The 18,437-nt window shown below is 50.9% G+C and overlaps 2 protein-coding genes across 11 annotated transcripts in view; one reads left to right on the forward strand and one right to left on the reverse strand.

The window, feature by feature from the left end:
• PTK2B (protein tyrosine kinase 2 beta) overlaps positions 1-2,535 on the forward strand; it is a 139,423-nt gene extending 136,888 nt beyond the window's left edge. For all 8 annotated transcript variants that reach the window (XM_045165107.1, XM_045165103.1, XM_045165108.1 and 5 more), the window contains one exon: positions 1,450-2,535. In XM_045165107.1, coding sequence (XP_045021042.1) covers positions 1,450-1,665 — 216 coding nt within the window. In that variant the 3' untranslated portion in view covers positions 1,666-2,535. The remainder of the gene's footprint in view (positions 1-1,449) is intronic.
• Positions 2,536-3,504: 969 nt separating this feature from the next.
• CHRNA2 (cholinergic receptor nicotinic alpha 2 subunit) lies at positions 3,505-17,136 on the reverse strand. Of its 3 annotated transcripts, XM_045165111.1 has the most exons (6): positions 16,904-17,136; positions 15,540-15,688; positions 15,053-15,097; positions 10,196-10,305; positions 4,873-5,881; positions 3,505-3,716 (listed from the first exon to the last, which is right to left on the reverse strand). In XM_045165111.1, the coding sequence occupies exons 1-6, from the start codon at positions 16,974-16,976 to the stop codon at positions 3,591-3,593; spliced, it is 1,512 nt and encodes a 503-aa protein (XP_045021046.1). In that variant the 5' UTR covers positions 16,977-17,136; the 3' UTR covers positions 3,505-3,590. The 3 variants fall into 3 exon arrangements, with proteins under 3 accessions (XP_045021046.1, XP_045021048.1, XP_045021047.1); XM_045165112.1 differs by lacking the exon at positions 3,505-3,716 and having other exon boundaries at positions 4,887-5,876; XM_045165113.1 differs by lacking the exons at positions 15,053-15,097; positions 15,540-15,688; positions 16,904-17,136 and having other exon boundaries at positions 4,873-5,876; positions 10,196-10,306.
• Positions 17,137-18,437: the final 1,301 nt, after the last annotated feature.

Below are 18,437 nucleotides of genomic sequence, written 5' to 3' on the forward strand. Positions count from 1 at the left end.
TGGGAAAGATTGAAGGCAAAGGAGAATGGGGCAGCAGAGGATGAGATGGTTAGATAGCATCAGCGACTCAATGGACATGAGTTTGAGCAAACTCCGGGAGACAGTGGAAGACGGGAGCCTGGCATGCTGCAGTCCATGGGGTCACAAAGAGTCAGACAAGACTTAGCAACTGAACAACAACCAAAAAAAGGATGTCTGGGTCCTCAGAGCCTGTGTCTATGTGACCTTACATGACAAACAGGACATTGCAGGTGATTAAGTTAAGGATCTTCAGATGAGAAAGTTATGCTGGATTATCCAAGTGGGTCCAATGTAGTCACAAGGGTCCTTGTAAGAAGGAGGTGGAAGCAGAGGTTTGTTTCATGAGTAAGAGAAGGAGATGGGATAACAGAAGCAGAGGTTGGAATGAGGCCATTGCTGGAAGGATCCACAAGCCGAAGAAGGCAGCAGCCTTGTGAAGCTGGAAAAGGCAGGGAACAAATTCTCTCCTGGAAGAAGGAAGTTCCCCTTCTGGCAGAAGGAACTTAGCTCTGCCATCACCTGGACATTGGCCCCAGGGGACCCATTCCAGACTTGTGACCCCCAAGAACTGTAAAAGCATAAATCTGCCTTATTTTAAGCCACTGTGTGGTAATTTGTTACCACGGGACTAGAAATAGAGGCAGTGCCTCTGAGCATTTGTTGGTTTTGTCTGGAAACCCAGTCACAGACCCCCACACCCCCTGCCAGGCTATAGCTTGAGCTACCACTTCCTAGTGGTCAGCAGTGTGACACACAGCTGACCCACTGCGTCCCGCCACTGTCTCCACCATCTTGACCACTCAAGACAGGCAGGACAGGGCAGGGGGGCCTGGGCACTTCCCAGGTTCCTTCAAGGTGGCTGCGGCAGCCCAGCAGAGCACCCTCCACGTTGGTCCCGTCGGGCATGAGAGCGCCACACCTGGGCAGTGAAGGCCCAGTCTTTTCTTTCACTTGATAAATATCTCTTGAGTGCCAAGTCTTTGTTCAGCACTGCACTAGATTCCAGGATATAGTGGTTAATAAAACCTTACAGCCCAGACTGCAGTCCGTGATCTATTGATGTGATTGTAGAGAGTTAACAGCTGTGTGGAGGCACTTGACTTCTCTCCATTCACTCCGTGTCAGGCCAGCACCCAGGCATTTTGCCAGGGAGGGGGTGTTTGTGGGGCTGGATCGGAGCGGGCTGACTTGGGCAGGTTGGGGCCTGGGATGCCTGCAGTGTTTGTCCTAGACAACCTGGCTCCAACCAGCACGGGCCTTGGACTCAGCCCAGGGCTGGGTCAGACCTGCCCACCGCCCCCGCCCCTCCCCCGGCCCCACCTTCCTGGGCCAGCACCGAGGTGGACCTCTGTGGGGCTTCCCTGTCCTCCAGGCCTGGACTTGGCAGCCCCTCAGGGTCCCAGCCCCTCCCGTGTGCTCTTCCTGCAGATCGAGGGGACCCAGAAACTGCTCAACAAGGACCTGGCGGAGCTCATCAATAAGATGCGACTGGCCCAGCAGAACGCCGTGACTTCCCTGAGTGAGGAGTGCAAGCGGCAGATGCTCACTGCCTCCCACACGCTGGCCGTGGATGCCAAGAACCTGCTGGACGCTGTGGACCAAGCCAAGGTCCTGGCCAACCTGGCCCGCCCACTGGCAGAGTGAAGAGGGCGGCGCCCCTGCCCGCCCGCCCTTCCCTGCCCCTGCCCCTGCCCCTGCCTCGCCTTCGGTCCCGTGGGCCCACTTGGGGAGGGAAGGCCGAGGGGGGTCCTTCTTCCCTTGCCGTTTTGCACGACCCCTCTCCCCCACCCTACTCCCAGACTGTGCTCCCCAGACCGCAGCTGGACAGAGGGGACTCAGGGCTGCAGGACACCAAAGGGTTACAAAGAGGCTCCGAGGGAGCACTGCTGCTGCCCAACAGCCACTCCTGCCTGGCCCAAGGAGGTCACATGGCAGTCCCCTGTGGCCAAGATGGCTTTATGCAGGGACAGGGCAGGCCGATTGGGGAACCAAGCTAGTCCTTCTCCTTCCTCCTCCGCCCACGGAGGTCCCCTCCCCTAACCCCATGCACAGAGGGAGGGGCGGAGAGGGGTTTTCAGTGGGGACGCTGGTGGCTGGTGCCATGAGGGATGGACCTGGCCTTCTTGTACAGTGTATATTGGAATTTATTTAATGTGAGTCTGGTCTGAACCGACAGCCGTGTGCCCCACTGAGGGCCAGAGCAGGCCTGGGACGGTCAAGGGACAAGCTATTGGGAGTTGGCGCCCAGGAGGCTGTGTCCTCCACACACAGAGAGGGGAGGAGGGGAGAAACAAGGCCAAACTGGACCTGGACGCCTTCTGCATTCCTCGCCCCCTTGCTTTTCTTCCCTCCCTGGCCCCTTCCTTCTCTTTTCTTACTGTCTTTTCTTACTTGTCTTTTCTCTCCCCTTCTCTCGTCCACGCCCTGTCTCCCTCCCTCTCTTGTGTTTGTGCAGAACACTCTTTTACCTCCTTTATATTTGACTTGTGGATGAATTAAAATTGTACCATTTGCTTTGTGGTTTGATTGTTTATTTTGTTTGGCCTTCTGAGGCCCTGGAAGGAATCGATTGTGCTGTGTTGGGCAGTGATCAAAAAGCTAAAAGAAGTCAGGGTTCAACCCCCAGGGTACGTGGTAAAGCCAGGGTGGTGGGGTCAGGTACCTGCGTGCTCCAGCCCTTTGCCACAGTGCCTGACCCGAGGGCGGCTTTCCAGTGGGGACCCAGACAGCCCTTCCACTGCCACAAAGAAAAGCCAGTGCACCCTCCCAGCTGCCGTCCACGAAACCAGGGCTCTGGGTGGCTGGAGAGGGGTCCCAGCTGCCTGAGTAGTGACTGCGGCTTTACTTGCTCTCTTTCCTCATTTGCAAGTTGGTTGGGAGATGGATTAACCAGAAGGAGCATCTCTATATCAGGAGGTCAAGGCTGGGAGCATCCCTGCTTCAGGAGAGGTGGGAGGAGGGGTAGCGGGGCTGGGGCTGCATCCACAGAGCAGGAGGGGTCAGAAATAAGAATGACCCCCAGGGGGTTGATTCTTGGAAAGAACTGAGGCAGGTGGACTGGGCCTGTGGTGGCCAGCTTTCCCTGGAGTGTCAGGGAAAGCATGTGGAGGTGTGGAAGGGGTGGGCACCTGAGCTACCTGTCCCCTGAGGCACTCTCAACCCACACACCCCTCCTTTGATGTCTGAGCCTCCTCACATGGCCCCATCCCACCCCCTGGGTCCCCCAACTTGGCCTTCCATCCCTCTTGCATCCCAGGAGCATCTTATCACCACGTCACCATCTTCACATCGTCCTCACCACGTGGTAACTCTCTTTACCATGGTAACATGGTAAAGCAAGTTCCTCCTCGCCCAACTCCTAAAACCCAAACAGGGCTCTGTACCCAGCAGATTCTCAGCACATAGTATAAAAATGTCAAGTGAAGCATTCTAAGAAGACGTCCACGTCAGGACTCCATGGAGAGACACCTGCAGTCAGATGGCATTGACCCCAAAGGCGAACTCCAGAGGTGACAGCAGGGAACGACAGTCAGCCATGCCACCTCTGGGCCAGAGCAGGAGATGTGACATCAGATCATTCCAGCCAGGAAGGGAGGGAGGAAGAGTCCGACGGTCCCCAGGAAGCAAACGAGGATAAATAACCAGAGGAATATCCTATCAATGACCATGGCCACGTACCTCCAGTCTTCCTTCACCTGCAGGGGGAGATGGGTGCACAGTGAAAGGGGAGGTGACCCATCCACGCAGCCCCTGTGAGGTTGGTGCTGGGGGCAGTGGCAACCCCACTGAGACCTTGGGAAGCTAAGGCAGTGGAGGGGGCAGGGACGACAGAGATGTCTCAAGACTCAAATAACCCTCACTTAGTGATTTCCACCCTATCCCACCCCTATGACAATAGCCCAGAGCCTTTCCATGGGCTCTCAAATTCCAGGTTATGGAAGTTAGAGGGACACAGAAGGTTCTAGAATCACCCAGGGGCATGAACCCTCCCTGGAGGAGAGTGATTTTCAGCACGACACTCAGAAGTTGCAAAACGGTGAAGACTTTGTTTCCCCCACAGTTGCCTCCCCAACCACTCACCCAGCCACTGGGAAGGTAGATGAGGGTATGGCCCAGAGAAGGCTAGCAGTGGGTATATGCAGTGGGGGTTGAGGGTTTCGTGGGACTGGGGCTCACAGCCCAGCCAAGTGTCTCCAGATTAGATAATAATTAATTTTTCTTATCTACTCAACAAGGCCACCCAGTCATAACCTCCTGGCCTTTCATCCTTACCAAGGTTGGTGAGAAGAATTCTGTGACCCTGGGCAGTGGCCTTGTCACCTAATATGCAGAACACAGCAGGGGTGGGGTGAATGGGAACCCACCTGGCCCACCCCAGCTCCTCAGGGTTTGTGGGCGAATAGTGAACTTGACAAAGTGACCAGAGCCCAGGACAAGGACAAGGAAGGGGAGCCCACCAGGACAAAGGAGCAGGCCGGTTTTGGAGGATCTCCTGATGAATTCCCTCCGTCCGCCTCCGCTCATCCCCGTCCACCCACCTAGGGGCACTGGTGGGAAGTGGCTGGCGTGAGGATGGCGTGGGGGACCCCTCCTCCTCTGTCCTGCTGCCTCCCAGTTAAGCTGAGCTGGGACAGCCTTTACTGCTGTGCTGCCAATAAATGTCATAAGCGTGGCCAGCCAGCTGTTCTCCATCACAATGTATTCCAGATTCCAAAGCCATGACTAAGGGAGTTGGTCCTTATGGAGGAGACTGGGGTGGTGCCAGCTAACACCCTTGGGGGAGGGGGAGTGGTTCCATTCTAGGCTGGCAGAGTCACCCAGGGGAGGGACCCTCCCCCAGCCCCCACTCACCGAGGAATCAGCATCCTCAGCCCGCAGGTGATCAGCAATATAGTGCACACCCTCCAGGGCCTTCTGTACACGAGGGGACAGCAGGAGCCCGCCCTCCGGCACCTGAGCCTCTGCCCTGGGACCCGAGGCTGCTGGGTGCAGACTACCACAGGTGTAGATGCCCACGGAGGGGGACGAAGGACCCGCACACACCCATCTGCCTTCCTCCTCCTCCTCCTCTCTCTCCTCCACATCCACGTTGGTCTCCAGCCAGTGATAGGAGGGGCAGAGCTTCAGATCCGGAGTGTCTCGGAGCTCCAAGGGTGGCAAGGGCCGGCTTATCAGAAGCCACCGGGACACACAGCCCAGAAAGGCCACCCGCACCCAGTGGGGCATGTTGTGGGTGCTGGCGGAGCGGTGGTGGACATTGAGCACAAAGACGGTGATGACAATGGACAGGGTGACGAAGATCATGGTGAAGAGCAGGTACTCGCTGATGAGCGGGATGACCAGCGAGGTGGAGGGGATGATCTCGGTGATGAGCAGCAGGAAGACGGTGAGTGAGAGCAGCACAGAGATGCACAAGGTGATCTTCTCGCCGCAGTCGGAGGGCAGGTAGAAGACCAGCACGGTGAGACAGGAGATGAGCAGGCAAGGGATGATGAGGTTGATGGTGTAGAACAGGGGCAGGCGCCGGATGACGAAGTAGTAGGTGACGTCGGCGTAGACCTCGGCGCAGCAGTCGTACTTCTTGGTGTTGTAGGTGCCTGTGGCGTTGACGATGGCCCACTCGCCGCTCTCCCAGTAGTCCTTCAGGTCCACCGTCTGCTCCATCTGCACCAGGTCGATCTTGGCCTTGTCGTACGACCAGGAGCCAAACTTCATCTTGCAGTTCTGCTGGTCGAAGGGGAAGAAGGTGACGTCGATGCTGCAGGAGCTCTTGTAGATGGCGGGCGGTGCCCAGTGCAGCAGGCCCGAGGAGAAGAGGTGGGCCTTGGTCATGTGCGTCACCACGAACTCCCCATCTGCACTGAGGAGAGGAGAGGCATTGGGGGGTGGGGGGCTGGGGCACCCCAGCTGCCCAACCCAGGCTACTCCAGATAACCACCAGCAGGGGGACCCCAATAACACAGCCAGACCACACCGGGTTGTTGGGACTTGAAGAAGCAAGACTCTTCAGCACACAGACAGCTAGAGCTACCTGAGTTGTCTTTCAAACACCATCTTCTTAGCTACAAAAGTAGGAATTTTGAAGAATATAGGACAGCACCAAGAATTTTTAAAATAATCACTGCTGTTGATGATATATATATATATATATCACATATATTTGATCATCATCTAGACAACACATATAGAATTTTTATATATTTGTGATCATAGGGTATATACATAGTTTGATGGCCTGTTTGTATTCATTTAACATTTTAGGGTAATTGTGCTGCAACCCCATGGACTGGAGCCACCCAAGCTCCTCTGTCCATGGGATCTCCCGGGCAAGATACTGGAGTGGGCTGCCATTTCCTTCTCCAGGGGATCTTCTCCGGGGGACTCAGGGATTGAACCCATTTCCTCTGTCTCCTGCATTGGCAAGCAGATTCTTTACCGCTGAGCCACCCAGGTTGTTTTTTACTATATCCCCCCACCATCTGCCACAGGTGGTGATGAAGCCCCTCTGCTGGAGGTCTTGTCTTTTCTACCTGGGATTTTAGTTTCTTCCTCAGCATAGACCTGATAATTTTGCTGATGAAGGAGGAATCCATCCAGTTAACAGCCATATTTGAGTCAGCTGCCCCCACCAGGGCCACTATAGGGGCTGTTGCGGGGGATGGGATGGGAGACTCAGGTCTGCCCTGAGGGAACCACAAGGAAAAGACGAGCCTCGAACATCTACAGTCCAAGGGAGGCAGTTTGGCAACAGCATTAGGAGGCCAGAGTCAGAGTGCTCCCCAAGAACTATTGGGGGGAGCTCCCTTCCGGTGAGCAAGCTGCCATTTTAGCAAAGCCTTGATGGATGGATGGTAGGATCTGGCAGAAAGCTGGGGTGGAGAATGGACCAGCAGAGCTTCGGTGGAATAAGGAATGGAGGATGAAAGGCTATGGCTCACAGACTATGCTTGGGCTGGGGGAACTGCTGGACGGTGAGTTGGGGGCAGGGTGGGTCCTAGGTGGGGGTGGTGAGAGAGGAGGCCAGCAGCGTCCTGAGGCTACCCATCCAAGGGCCCATAAGGATGCTGGTGACACTGGAACAGCGGTGACCAGTCCAGTTCGGCTTCCTGGGAGCCTGAGTCCCTGAATGCTGCTGCAAAGTCGTGCAATGGGCTCTTGGCCCCAGCCATACTTCCCTCCGCAGTTTCCACAGTCAATCCTAAAAGCAGGTGAACCAGTATACACAGGAAGAGACACTTCTTTCCCTTGCAGCAGTTCCAGGCTAGAGATTTAGGCCGATTGGAAACCGGAATTTTGAAAAGGAGGTGCAAACTGATGAGGGCAAAAGTTTAATTTTTGAAGACATCATACTCAATGACCACTAGATGGCACCATGGGCCCCTATTTTGAGGAAAGAACCAAACACTGTCCCGGGTCTTCTTAACCTGAAGAGGAGGGTTTGGCTGGAGGAAAGACCTTTCTTCAAATGTCTATAAGAATTTGATTTGAACTTTTGTTCTATCAAAGGAACTTCCTGTTATAATCAGGTAACACTGGCCTTATTGGCAACCCTAAAACTCCAGGCCCTAGCTGATGCGAGGACTTTGCTCCTGCCCTCTGCCAGAAACGAGAAGCAGAAACTAGAGGGATCCTGAGTGAGGTGAGTGGTCTAACAGTGGCAGTGTGAGACAGTGCAGATAATCCCTGCCGAATATGTGTTTACAGAGATGGCTCAGATGAAAGGGCTCTGGACCTGATTGGGGCTGGGCAGTGTAAAGGGATCACTGTCATCTTCCTGACCCATCTAAGGACACCAAACTTCAGAACTGAATCTGTTTCCCTTTATTCTGTTGTTTAAAAATAGCTTTTTCCAAATTTGGGTCAAACGAATTGGGAAATGCTGGGCTCAGGGGGTGTCTTGTCTGTCCAACTTCTAACAACATTTAAAATGACATTTTCCAAAGGACTAGAGATGGGGTGCCAAAGGGGATTTAATGACATACAAGGTTATCTAGAATTATTTGACCACAAAACTATTTTTCATACCTAGTCATATCTCCAGGGGCTAGTGCTTTCTGGAGCCCCACTTTAGAAAACATTCTTAGACAAATATCATGCCAAACATCTCTTAATTTTCAGTTCTTGACTTCTAAATAAATAATTACTGGCTACTAAACATAAATGATTCCAGCTTGTGCTTCTTCCAGCCCAGCATTTCTCATGATGTACTCTGCATACAAGTTAAATAAGCAGGGTGACAATATGCAGCCTTGACGGACTCCTTTCCTATTTGGAACCAGTCTGTTGTTCCATGTCCAGTTCTAACTGTTGCTTCCTGACCTGCATATAGGTTTCTCAAGAGGCAGGTCAGGTGGTCTGGTATTCCCATCTCCTGAGGAATTTTCCACAGTTGATTATGATCCACACAGTCAAAGGCTTTGGCATAGTCAATAAAGCAATGTTTTTCTGGAACTCTCTTGCTTTTTCGATGATCCAGCGGATGTTGGCAATTTGATCTCTGGTTCCTCTGCCTTTTCTAAAACCAGCTTGAACATCTGGAAGTTCACAGTTCAAGTATTGCTGAAGCCTGGCTTGGAGAATTTTGAGCATTACTTTACTAGCATGTGAGATGAGTGCAATTGTGTGGTAGTTTGAGCATTCTTTGGCATTGCCTTTCTTTGGGACTGGAATGAAAACTGACCTTTTCCAGTCCTGTGGCCACTGCTGAGTTTTGGGAGAAATATCAATAACTTCAGATATGCAGATGACACCACCCTTATGGCAGAAAGTGAAGAGGAACTAAAAAACCTCTTGGTGAAAGTGAAAGAGGAGAGTAAAAAAGTTGGCTTAAAGCTCAACATTCAGAAAACTAACATCATGGCATCTGGTCCCATCACTTCATGGGAAATAGATGGGGAAACAGTGCCAGACTTTATTTTGGGGGGCTCCAAAATCACTGCAGGTGGTGACTGCAGCCATGAAATTAAAAAATGCTTACTCCTTGGAAGAAAAGTTATGACCAACCTAGATAGCATATTGAAAAGCAGAGACACTACTTTGCCAACAAAGGTCCATCTAGTCAAGGCTATGGTTTTTCCAGTGGTCATGTATGGATGTGAGAGTTGGACTACAAAGAGAGCTAAGCGCTGAAGAATTGATGCTTTTAAACTGTGGTGTTGGAGAAGACTCCGGAGAGTCCCTTGGACTGCAAGGAGATCCAACCAGTCCATTCTGAAGGAGATCAACCCTGGATGTTCTTTGGAAGGAATGATGCTAAAGCTGAAACTCCAGTACTTTGGCCACCTGATGCGAAGAGTTGACTCATTGGAAAAGACTCTGATGCTGGGAGGGATTGGGGGCAGGAGGAGAGGGGGACAACAGAGGATGAGATGGCTGAATGGCGTCACTGACTCAATGGATGTGAGTTTGAGTGAACTCCGGGAGTTGGTGATGGACAGGGAGGCCTGGCGTGCTGCGATCCATGGGGTCGCAAAGAGTCAGGACACGACTGAGCGACTGAACTGAACTGAAACATAAATGAAGTTATAGTTCTTTATATCTTCTATTTTTTAAAAAAAAAACCGACCTGGTTCTCTGGGGCTCTCTTTAGATTCCCCTGCCTTTTGTTTTGGGGCTTCTTTGGGGGCTCAGATAATAAAGAATCTGCCTGCTAATGCAGGAGACCCAGTGAACCTGGATCAGGAAGATCCCCTGGAGAACTTCTAGTCCTTACACTCAAAGACTGGTCTTTTTTGGTTCTGAATACAAAGCAACTATAAATAATATTTTTAAATGTCACTTTCGCTCCCTTCAAAGGTGCTACCAGGAGATGCTGCTTACCTGTTCCAACAATCATGCCATCCTGCAAAACTCCCACCCTTAGGCATTGTTTTCACAGCCTGCATCAACCGCATTTTTCAAACAATATTCAGTGTTGGCAAATCTGTGTCCCACTAGCAGAGTGCAGGCACGGATACATAGTAGGTGCTCAGTAAACTTGGGGTGCATGAGTGAAAGCATGAAATGAAAGAAGAGAATCAAGAGACAAGGTGGAGCGTCGAGAAAAGCAGGAGTTTGAGAGGAAGGCAACGCAGCTGGGCCACGAGGGGGCGCGCCTCCCAAGGCCAACGCAGCCCAGCACCAAGTTACCCGCCCGTCGCAGGCTCAGTGTCCCAGGACCCCAGCCGCTTCCTACTTGTTGTAGAGGACTATGTCTGGGATCCAGATCATCTCCGAAGGGACGCGGAGGGATGTGATGTTGCCGAAATCGACCGGGTTCCAGCGCAGCTTGTAGTCGCTCCACTCCTGTGCGTGGGGAAGGGAGTCCTGTAAGCGGCCCTGCCAGGGGAGGGGGCCTGGGAAAACATCGGGCAGCTTAGGGACGCCCCATAGCCGATTACAGAGCATCCGGAGCTCCTCACCAGGTCCTGCAGCATAGAAGGGGCCACGATGCCCCCAAAAGGGCCCTGAGATGGGAAAGGGGAGTTCAGTCTAAGACGACCAAGCTCTCGGTTTGCCCCAACTCTAGTACTCAAAGTCCGGGTCACATCTGACCATGGGTCAACCCTACTCCCGCCTTTGTTATACCGGTCCCTAGCTGGACGACCCCGGCAAGCAGCCTCACTCGTTTATAGTAACATTTGTTTTTTTCAGTGCATCACAGTTTACAAAGGTTTTTCACACCCTCTGTCTAGAAACAGCCTCAATGGGAAGAGCTGGGCAAAGAGGGCAGAGCAGGTAGAAGTATTGCCCCATCTAACAGATAAGGATAAGGAAACTGAGGACCAACCAGATGGGTAAAAAACAACACACAAGAGTTACACAGCTGAGAAAGGAGAGTCAACCAGTGACTTTCCAACTGTGCTCCAGAGCGCCCACTAGTGGCCCTGATTCCACTGGATGATTCAAGTGAACCTGTGTTTTTCAAGTGAAGCTTGGAGGGTATGCCGTCAACAAGCGGCGGCGCTAGGGCTTGAACCCAAGTCTCCGAGTAGTCAAACTTGCCCTAATTCTAGGGGTCATTTTCCTTTTGTGCATTTGCACTAAAATAGTGCAGTGGTGCACTCTTGAACTCTTGCCTGGAAAATCCCATGGACAGAGGAGCCTGGTAGGCTGCAGTCCATGGGTTCGCTAAGAGTCGGACACGACTGAGCGACTTCCCTTTCACTTTTCACTTTCATGCATCGGAGAAGGAAATGGCAACCCACTCCAGTGTTCTTGCCTGGAGAATCCCAGTGAGGGGGAGCCTGGTGGGCTGCCGTCTATGGGGTCGCACAGAGTCGGACACGACTGAAGCGACTTAGCAGCAGCAGCAGCAGCAGCACTCTTGAAAAGGCTCCCGTGCATGGTAACCTTTCCCCTCTAAGGATAGCTGTGAAACATTTACACAAACTCATCAACTGGGTAGGGGTCCAAGAAGGAAAACAGAAGGCTTTGCAGGAGGCAGGCACATGAAAGGAAAAGCATTGATCCTGCTCAATGATTCCCAGACCTCAAGCACTCAAGCCCCAACTTCCTAAGTTTTGACCATATATATGCACCGCCTTAGCAGTGTGTTAGCATTTACTTAGCTTTAGTATTAAGCATTTACTTAGTATTTTCCTTTAAACTGATTCACTAGTTTAGTTTAGTCGCTCAGTCGTGTCCGACTCTTTGCGACCCCATGGACTATAGCCTACCAGGCTCCTCCATCCTTGGGATTTTCCAGGCAAGAGTACTGGAGTGGGTTGCCATTTCCTTCTCTAGAGGATCTTCCCAACCCAGGGATCGAACCTGGGTCTACCATATTGTAGGCAGATGCTGTACCATCTGAGCCACCTGGGAAGTCCTAGTTAAGCTTACATAAATTTTTGAATTTTACATCACTGAAGTAGCTGGAAAACCCACATCATTTGAACCCATCTACTAAAATACACATGTATGACTTTTTTTTTAAGAGGTTTTGGAGCCAACTAAAATCATCTCAAGAAACCGCCATTGGTAGCAAAACCATGCTTGGGAAGACATTGGCTTAGCAGTGGTGCTAATTACTTGTGTGTAGGTGAAAGCTTTGGAGAAGGAAATGGCAACCCACTCAAGTACTCTTGCCTGGAAAATCCCATGGATGGAAAAGCCTGGTAGGCTACAATCCATGGGGTCTCAAAAAGTCGGACATGACTGAGCAACTTCACTTTCACTTTCAGATGAAAGCTTAGACAGAAAGAGAAGCCAGATTGCAAATACAAAAGATAAAAATGTTCCTAAAATTGTCATGATTTTTCAGGACATTGAGGAACCATTTCGAAAGGGATTGGTCTTTATAAATATTTCCCTTTCCCCCAGTCCATTGTGTGTCAAGTTTTCAGATTCAACCAACAGTGGAGGGGCATCCACACCAAGTTGGGTTATATTAATTGGCAAATAGATTGTAGCATCCCCATTTTACAGATGAGAAAAGTGAGGCTCTGAGACTAACTTGCATGGTATCACAGGCGGGTCAGAGGTGGTCCTGTTGGCCTGACTCCTGCTGCAGTGCTTCTTTCTCTCTTTACTACCCCAGTCCCTGAAGCCAAGATAACTGGACCACAGGGAAAATCGCAGTCACCCAGGTTCAAGATCTGATCTTTGTACTGACTGCTGTGTCTTCCCAAGTCCCTTCATGGCTCTGCATCTCGTCTGTAAAGAGGAACCTCATGGCCCCCACAGTTCCAAGGTCAATAGCATCAGAGTGGTCTGATCCATGCCATCCATCTAAACATCCAGTTGTAAAGCCTGAATGGCCAGCAGACAGCCCCCCACCATCTACAGCCTATGGAGCAGGAATGGCACACCCGCCACTGACAGAGTATCCCTGGTGGTCTGGTGGTTAAGAATCTGGCTTGCTTCTGTACAGCACAAAGAACTATGCTGCTGCTACTGCTAAGTCACTTCAGTCGTGTCCGACTGTGTGCGACCCCATAGATGGCAGCCCACCAGGCTCCCCCGTCCCTGGGCAAGAACACTGGAGTGGGTTGCCATTTCCTTCTCCGATGCATGAAAGTGAAAAGTGAGAGTGAAGTCGCTCAGTCGTGTTGGACTCTTAGCAACCCCATGGACTGCAGCCTACCAGGCTCCTCCGTCCAATGGGATTTTCCAGGCAAGAGTACTGGAGTGGGGTGCCATTGCCTTCTCCGACAAAGGACTATAGTCAATATCTTATAATAACCTATAGTGGAAAATAATTTCAAAAATAATGTATGTGTATAGGTATAACTGAACCACACAAAAAAGAAACCTACTTTTTAAATTTAGTTATGTTTATTTTTTGCCAGTTTTTCTAAATGTCCTGTGGACATCTAATAACAGCATATGAGATACAAAAGTTTAAATATATTTGTGTAGGATATAAGATTTATAAAATTAATATAAATGGAAATCTATCATATTTAAATTGTTAATAACATCATTCAAGATGCTCCTATTCTTATTTTTTCTGCACTTGATAAAATATTCTCAGAGAGATGTTAACATGTCTCACTATTATATATTTTTTCTTTTCCCTTATATTTCTTCTGATTTTTGCTTTATATATCTTAGCTTCTTTATTGTTAAGTGTCTAATGGTTTATGATGTGTCTTCTTTGTGCATTGTACCTTTTTTCATTAAAAATATTCATCTTTGTTTCATTTAAAAATAAGTTAATTTTTTAAAAAAAAGAATCTGGCTTGCAATGCAGGGGATACGGGTTGGACCCCTGGTCTGGGAAGATCCCACATGCTGGGGAGCAACTAAGCCCATGTACCACAACTACTGAACCCATGTGCGGCAACTACTAAAGCCTGAGTGCTCACCATACTCTGCAACAGGAGAGGCCACCACAATGAGAAGCACGTACCCTGCAACCAGAGAAAGCCCATGCACAGCAACAAAGACCCAGCGCAGCCAAAAATAAATATATATATTTTAAAATGACTCAAACAGAAATGTCCATCAAAATTCTGATGGTTATAGTTTTCAAAGTCCCAGCCTCTGAGATGGGGAGGGTTAGGTTGCCAGTGGGTTGGGGAGAAGATGCCATGAGAGGGACATAGGCAAAGGGCTGGGCCCTCTTTCTTGTCTTCTCCCATCTCCACTTCAGTGTCTGGGAAAGGGTGAGCATGAGGAGGGCAAGGGAGAGAGATCTAAAAAGGCCGCACTCGAGTTCTGCCCTTGTGAGTGGCACATCAAAGAGGGCCACTCACCCATTACCAGAACTGATGCTGAACCAGTTTCTGGTTAAGAGGCAGCAACTACATTTCCTATTTCTTGGGACCCTTTCCCTGGGGTCCCTGGGCCATCAGGTGAGGAGTCCAGCTCCTCTTCTGGAAAGAACAGGTGGAGAGACCCTGAAAGTGCCTGGAGGAGAAGGCATGGCTGGGCCTGGCTTCCAGAATCTTTCCGAGTCTTCCAGACATCCCTGCTAAGGGATGGACAGGTGAGTGAAACCACCTTGGACCCTCCAGCCACCAGCCTAGTGCCACCAGGAGTCTCCAAGCAAAGCACTAAAATGCCTGGCCATAAAATCTCTTGATATAATAAGCTATCTGTTGCTTTAAGCCAGTGAGGTTTGGGGAAGCCTGTTAGGCAGTGTAGACACAGAGCACTCAGTGTTCTCCAGTAGAAGGAGCCTGGGATACCGAGTGGGACGCACCTGGCCTCTCTTCTAGCCGAGATGCACTCTGCTTCTGTTTCCCTCGGCTGTAAAGGGGACAGAATAAAACTGCCCATGTTTCCAGTGACAATTCAGTGAGCTGACCTGCAAATGTAGCAGGGGATGTAGGCAATGTCCTACATCCTGGAAATGTCCTACTCCAGGAAAGGGAACCACGTGGCTCTTGTAGGTGGAGTCTCTATACTGGACTCAGAGCCTGGCCACAGCAGCACAGCCCCTCGTGAGAAACGGCCTGAAATCGGCTGGCTTTGGAAGGGTCCTGAGTGGCAAGTCTCAGGCAAAAGGTGAGCTTAGAATCATGCTGCTAGTGAAAGAGTCCTGGGAGGGTCTGGGGTTCATGAGTTCCCACCCTGCTCCTGCCTTGCCCCGGGGAGGGAAACTCACCTGCTTTAGCCAGACGTTGGTAGTCATCATTTGGTTCTTCTCATCCTGACCAGCAGCAGGAGAGAAAGCAGTTAGACTGAGGAGCAAGTCCCAGAAAACAGGGCAGAGTGGGAGGAGCTGATTCAGGATCCCACTCACCAAAGAAGCTTTGACATGACGCCCCAAGTCCAGCCCGCCCTCCAACCCTCCTGATACTGCCCTCCTCACTCAGATTCTTCAGGATCACACAGGCCTCTGGGTCCTCCGGGCTTATGTCAGGTGACACAAGTAGGGCATTTAGAAAACCCACTGCTGCTAATCAACGCCCTCCCTGGAGGGGCTCCAGGGCTGAGAGTGGGAGGGAGACTGACTACCTGTGACACTGAAGGGTGATGCTCTGACTGAGGTGGGCTGGGAGGGCTGGAGATGGGGAGGAACAGAGGAGCCCTGAAAAGGGGTCCATGTCCGGGGCTGATCCCAAGGGGGAAGGATGGTAGGACAGACGCACCACATCGATGAGCTGGGCGATGGACAGCCCAAAGCGCACAATCACCACGTCCGAGGTGTTGGGCACCGGTCTCGCCCAGCGGTTGTAGCCCCTAAAGAGGTGTTTGAAGAGGCGGTCCTCAGCTTGGGTGTGGGGGGCCCTCGAGGATACTGTTGGACAGGAGGGGAGATGGGGGTTTCCAGGAGTCCGTGGTGCTGGGCACTTGGCTCCCTCTCCCATCCAACCAGAGCCACTCAGCCTCACTGAACCTTAGTTTCCTTATCTGCAAAATGAGCACACTAATCCAGTACCTATGTCAAAACAGTGCTGAGAATGAAATATAATAATGTCTGTTCAAGCTTACAAAGCAACCAATCAGTGCATAGTCGGCACTCAAGCAATATCAGTTACTCTATGACTACTGGATAAGGACTGATGCTGAAGCTGAAGCTCCAGTACTTTGGCCACCTGATGCAAAGAGCTGACTCATTGGAAAAGACCCTGATGCTGGAAAAGATTGAGGGCAGGAGGAGAAGGCGGCAGCAGAGGATGAGATGATTGAATGGCATCATCGATTCAATGGACATGAGTTTGAGCAAACTCCAGGAAATGGTGAAGGACAGGGAAGCCTGGTGTGCCAAAGTCCCTGAGGTCACAAAGAGTCGGACACAACTTAGCAACTGAACAGCAACAACAATGGATAAGGGGTGAAAACAAGTGCTCACAGGCGTGCAGAGCAGTGGGAAGAAGTTAGACAGAGGGAAAAGATTAAGCCTGGAAATGAGGAGACCCAAGGGACAGCAAACCGTGAGAGGCACCTGATTGTGTGGGGTGAGCTGGCCCCGGGAACTTTCACTCCCATCCTCTTATAAGGAACCTCTAATGCTAACCATGAAATTCTCTGCTACTCGGAGACTCTCCCCTGTTTTTCCTCAAACCACTGGTATCTGCTCCTTCTCATCAGCTAGGTAAAGTGTCCCCAGATTGTCTGACGGAATCACCCCTTGTCTGGTTTCACCCTGTTCTGCAAACAGCTTCACTTCTTCAGGGTTCTCCTGCCTGAGCAGGTCGAGAACCCCCGCTCTAAAATTCAAAACATCGATAGCAGCTGCCATGTACGTATCTCAGGTGCTAGTCACTAGCCTTCATTTCAGGTCACACGCCCAAGAGCCCTGGGAGGGTACCGGCATAGATAGCATTTTGCAGATGAGGAGAACTGGGCTTGGGAGGTTCAGCTGCCGCAGCGAGCGCCCCCTACCTTCCCGCGATGGAACAGCTACCCTGAGGCTCTGGCGGGTCACCACCAACCCACTTGCAGCAGTTTCAACCGGAGGCATGTGCGCTCGCATATGTGACAGGATGCCCTGGGGACCGCCCCTGCTCACCTGCCGGGATCAGAAGAAGCCACCAGAGCCCGAGCTTTGTCTTGAACGGGAGCACAAGGCGGGAGGGACCCATGGCTTCAGAGGAGGGGTCTGGCTGCTGCTGGACATCAGAAGGAAGGCCGGCTTGGGCTTGGCTGTGGGTTGAAGCTGGGACCACTCCCCCAGCAGGGCCTGGGGAGCTAGCACGGCAGAACTCCCTTGGGGATTGCGAGGGGGTTCCCTCTCACATCAGAACCTGAGTGAGCCCAACAAAGTGTTCTTAGGGTGATGCCTCCTTGACACAAGAAGGCATCACCTCCAGTGCTTCACACCTGTGACCTCATTTGGGCCTCCTATCAATCCTAGGAAGGTACGGGGAAGGGGATAGTATTATCCTTTTTATTTAAATTGCAAATACTGGTGATCAGAAAAACTGACTGATTTGCCCAAGGCCACAAAGTTATTGATGCTTTTGAATTGTGGTGCTGGAGAAGACTCTTAAGAGTCCCTTGGACTGCAAGGAGATCAAACCAGTCTATCTTAAAGGAAATAAACTCTAAATATTCACTGAAAGGACTGATGTTGAAGCTGAAGCTCCAATACTTTGGCCCCCTGAGGCGAAGAGCTGACTCGAAAAAACCCTGATGCTGGAAAAGACTGAAGCAAAAAGAGAAGGAGGCGGGAAAGGGTGAGATGGTTAGATAGCATCTCTGACTCGATGGACATGAATTTGAGCAAACTCCGGGAGATAGTAGAGGACAGGGAAGCCTGGTGTGCTGCAGTTCACGGGGTCACCAAGAGTCAGACACAACTTAGCAACTGAACAACAACGTAGTTAACACATGATGAAGTTGGAATTCAAGCTCACATCTCAGCTTCTCAACTATAACATGTTCTGGTGCTACTCAGTGATGGCAACTAGAAAGATAATTTTGTATGGGCGACTCGGCCAGTACTGGCCTGTGTTTTGTAGGTTGTGACTGTCATTGCTCTGCCACAATCACAACTAAGGTCTGTGAAAGACAGGTGGTGACAAGGCCCAGGTGCCCCACACCAAAGCCAGTGTGGGGAGGTTCCTCCATGCACAGCTTCACTCCCTTCTCCTTCCAACCAGTATCATGGCTGCCGATCCCAAGACTATAATCTGATTCACCTTCCAACCAAGGGCACTAAATAAAAGCATGTTTTTTTTTCCCCCACTCATAAGAACAGGGGGAAAAGAAGTAGAAATCAAGGCATGCTGAACTTGCATCATATAAAGATTCAACCAGAGACATCCAAGACCCTCTGGAAGAATGTGCAAATGAGATTCAGTTGACTCCGCGGTGGACATATTCCTGCAAGAAGACTCACACTTGCATATCTTGTAATTAGTCCACTATGATAATTTAATTAATTTGTCACTGGAAACCAAAGGAGAAACTGTTCCAGGTAATTAGCAGTAATTAGAGTAAACTTCTACCTCTTGTTCGAAAGGTATGAAAAGAGAAAGAGCCCCAAACCCTTTAATCTTCTACATGCCTGGATTGGCAGGTTAGGGGGTTGGTGCCTGCGG

Source organism: Bubalus bubalis, chromosome 3, assembly GCF_019923935.1.
Source record: "Bubalus bubalis isolate 160015118507 breed Murrah chromosome 3, NDDB_SH_1, whole genome shotgun sequence".
Classification (NCBI taxonomy): domain Eukaryota; kingdom Metazoa; phylum Chordata; class Mammalia; order Artiodactyla; family Bovidae; genus Bubalus; species Bubalus bubalis.

Coding starts and splice junctions, on each gene's coding strand:
- CHRNA2 (XM_045165111.1), bottom strand. CDS start 16,976: ATGGGTCCCTCCCGCCTTGTGCTCCCGTTCAAGACAAAGCTCGGGCTC. Junction 15,098..15,539: donor TCGCCCAGCTCATCGATGTG/GTGCGTCTGTCC, acceptor GCTGCTGGTCAG/GATGAGAAGAACCAAATGAT. Junction 3,717..4,872: donor CTGAGGATGCTGATTCCTCG/GTGAGTGGGGGC, acceptor CTCCCCCTGCAG/GTGAAGGAAGACTGGAGGTA.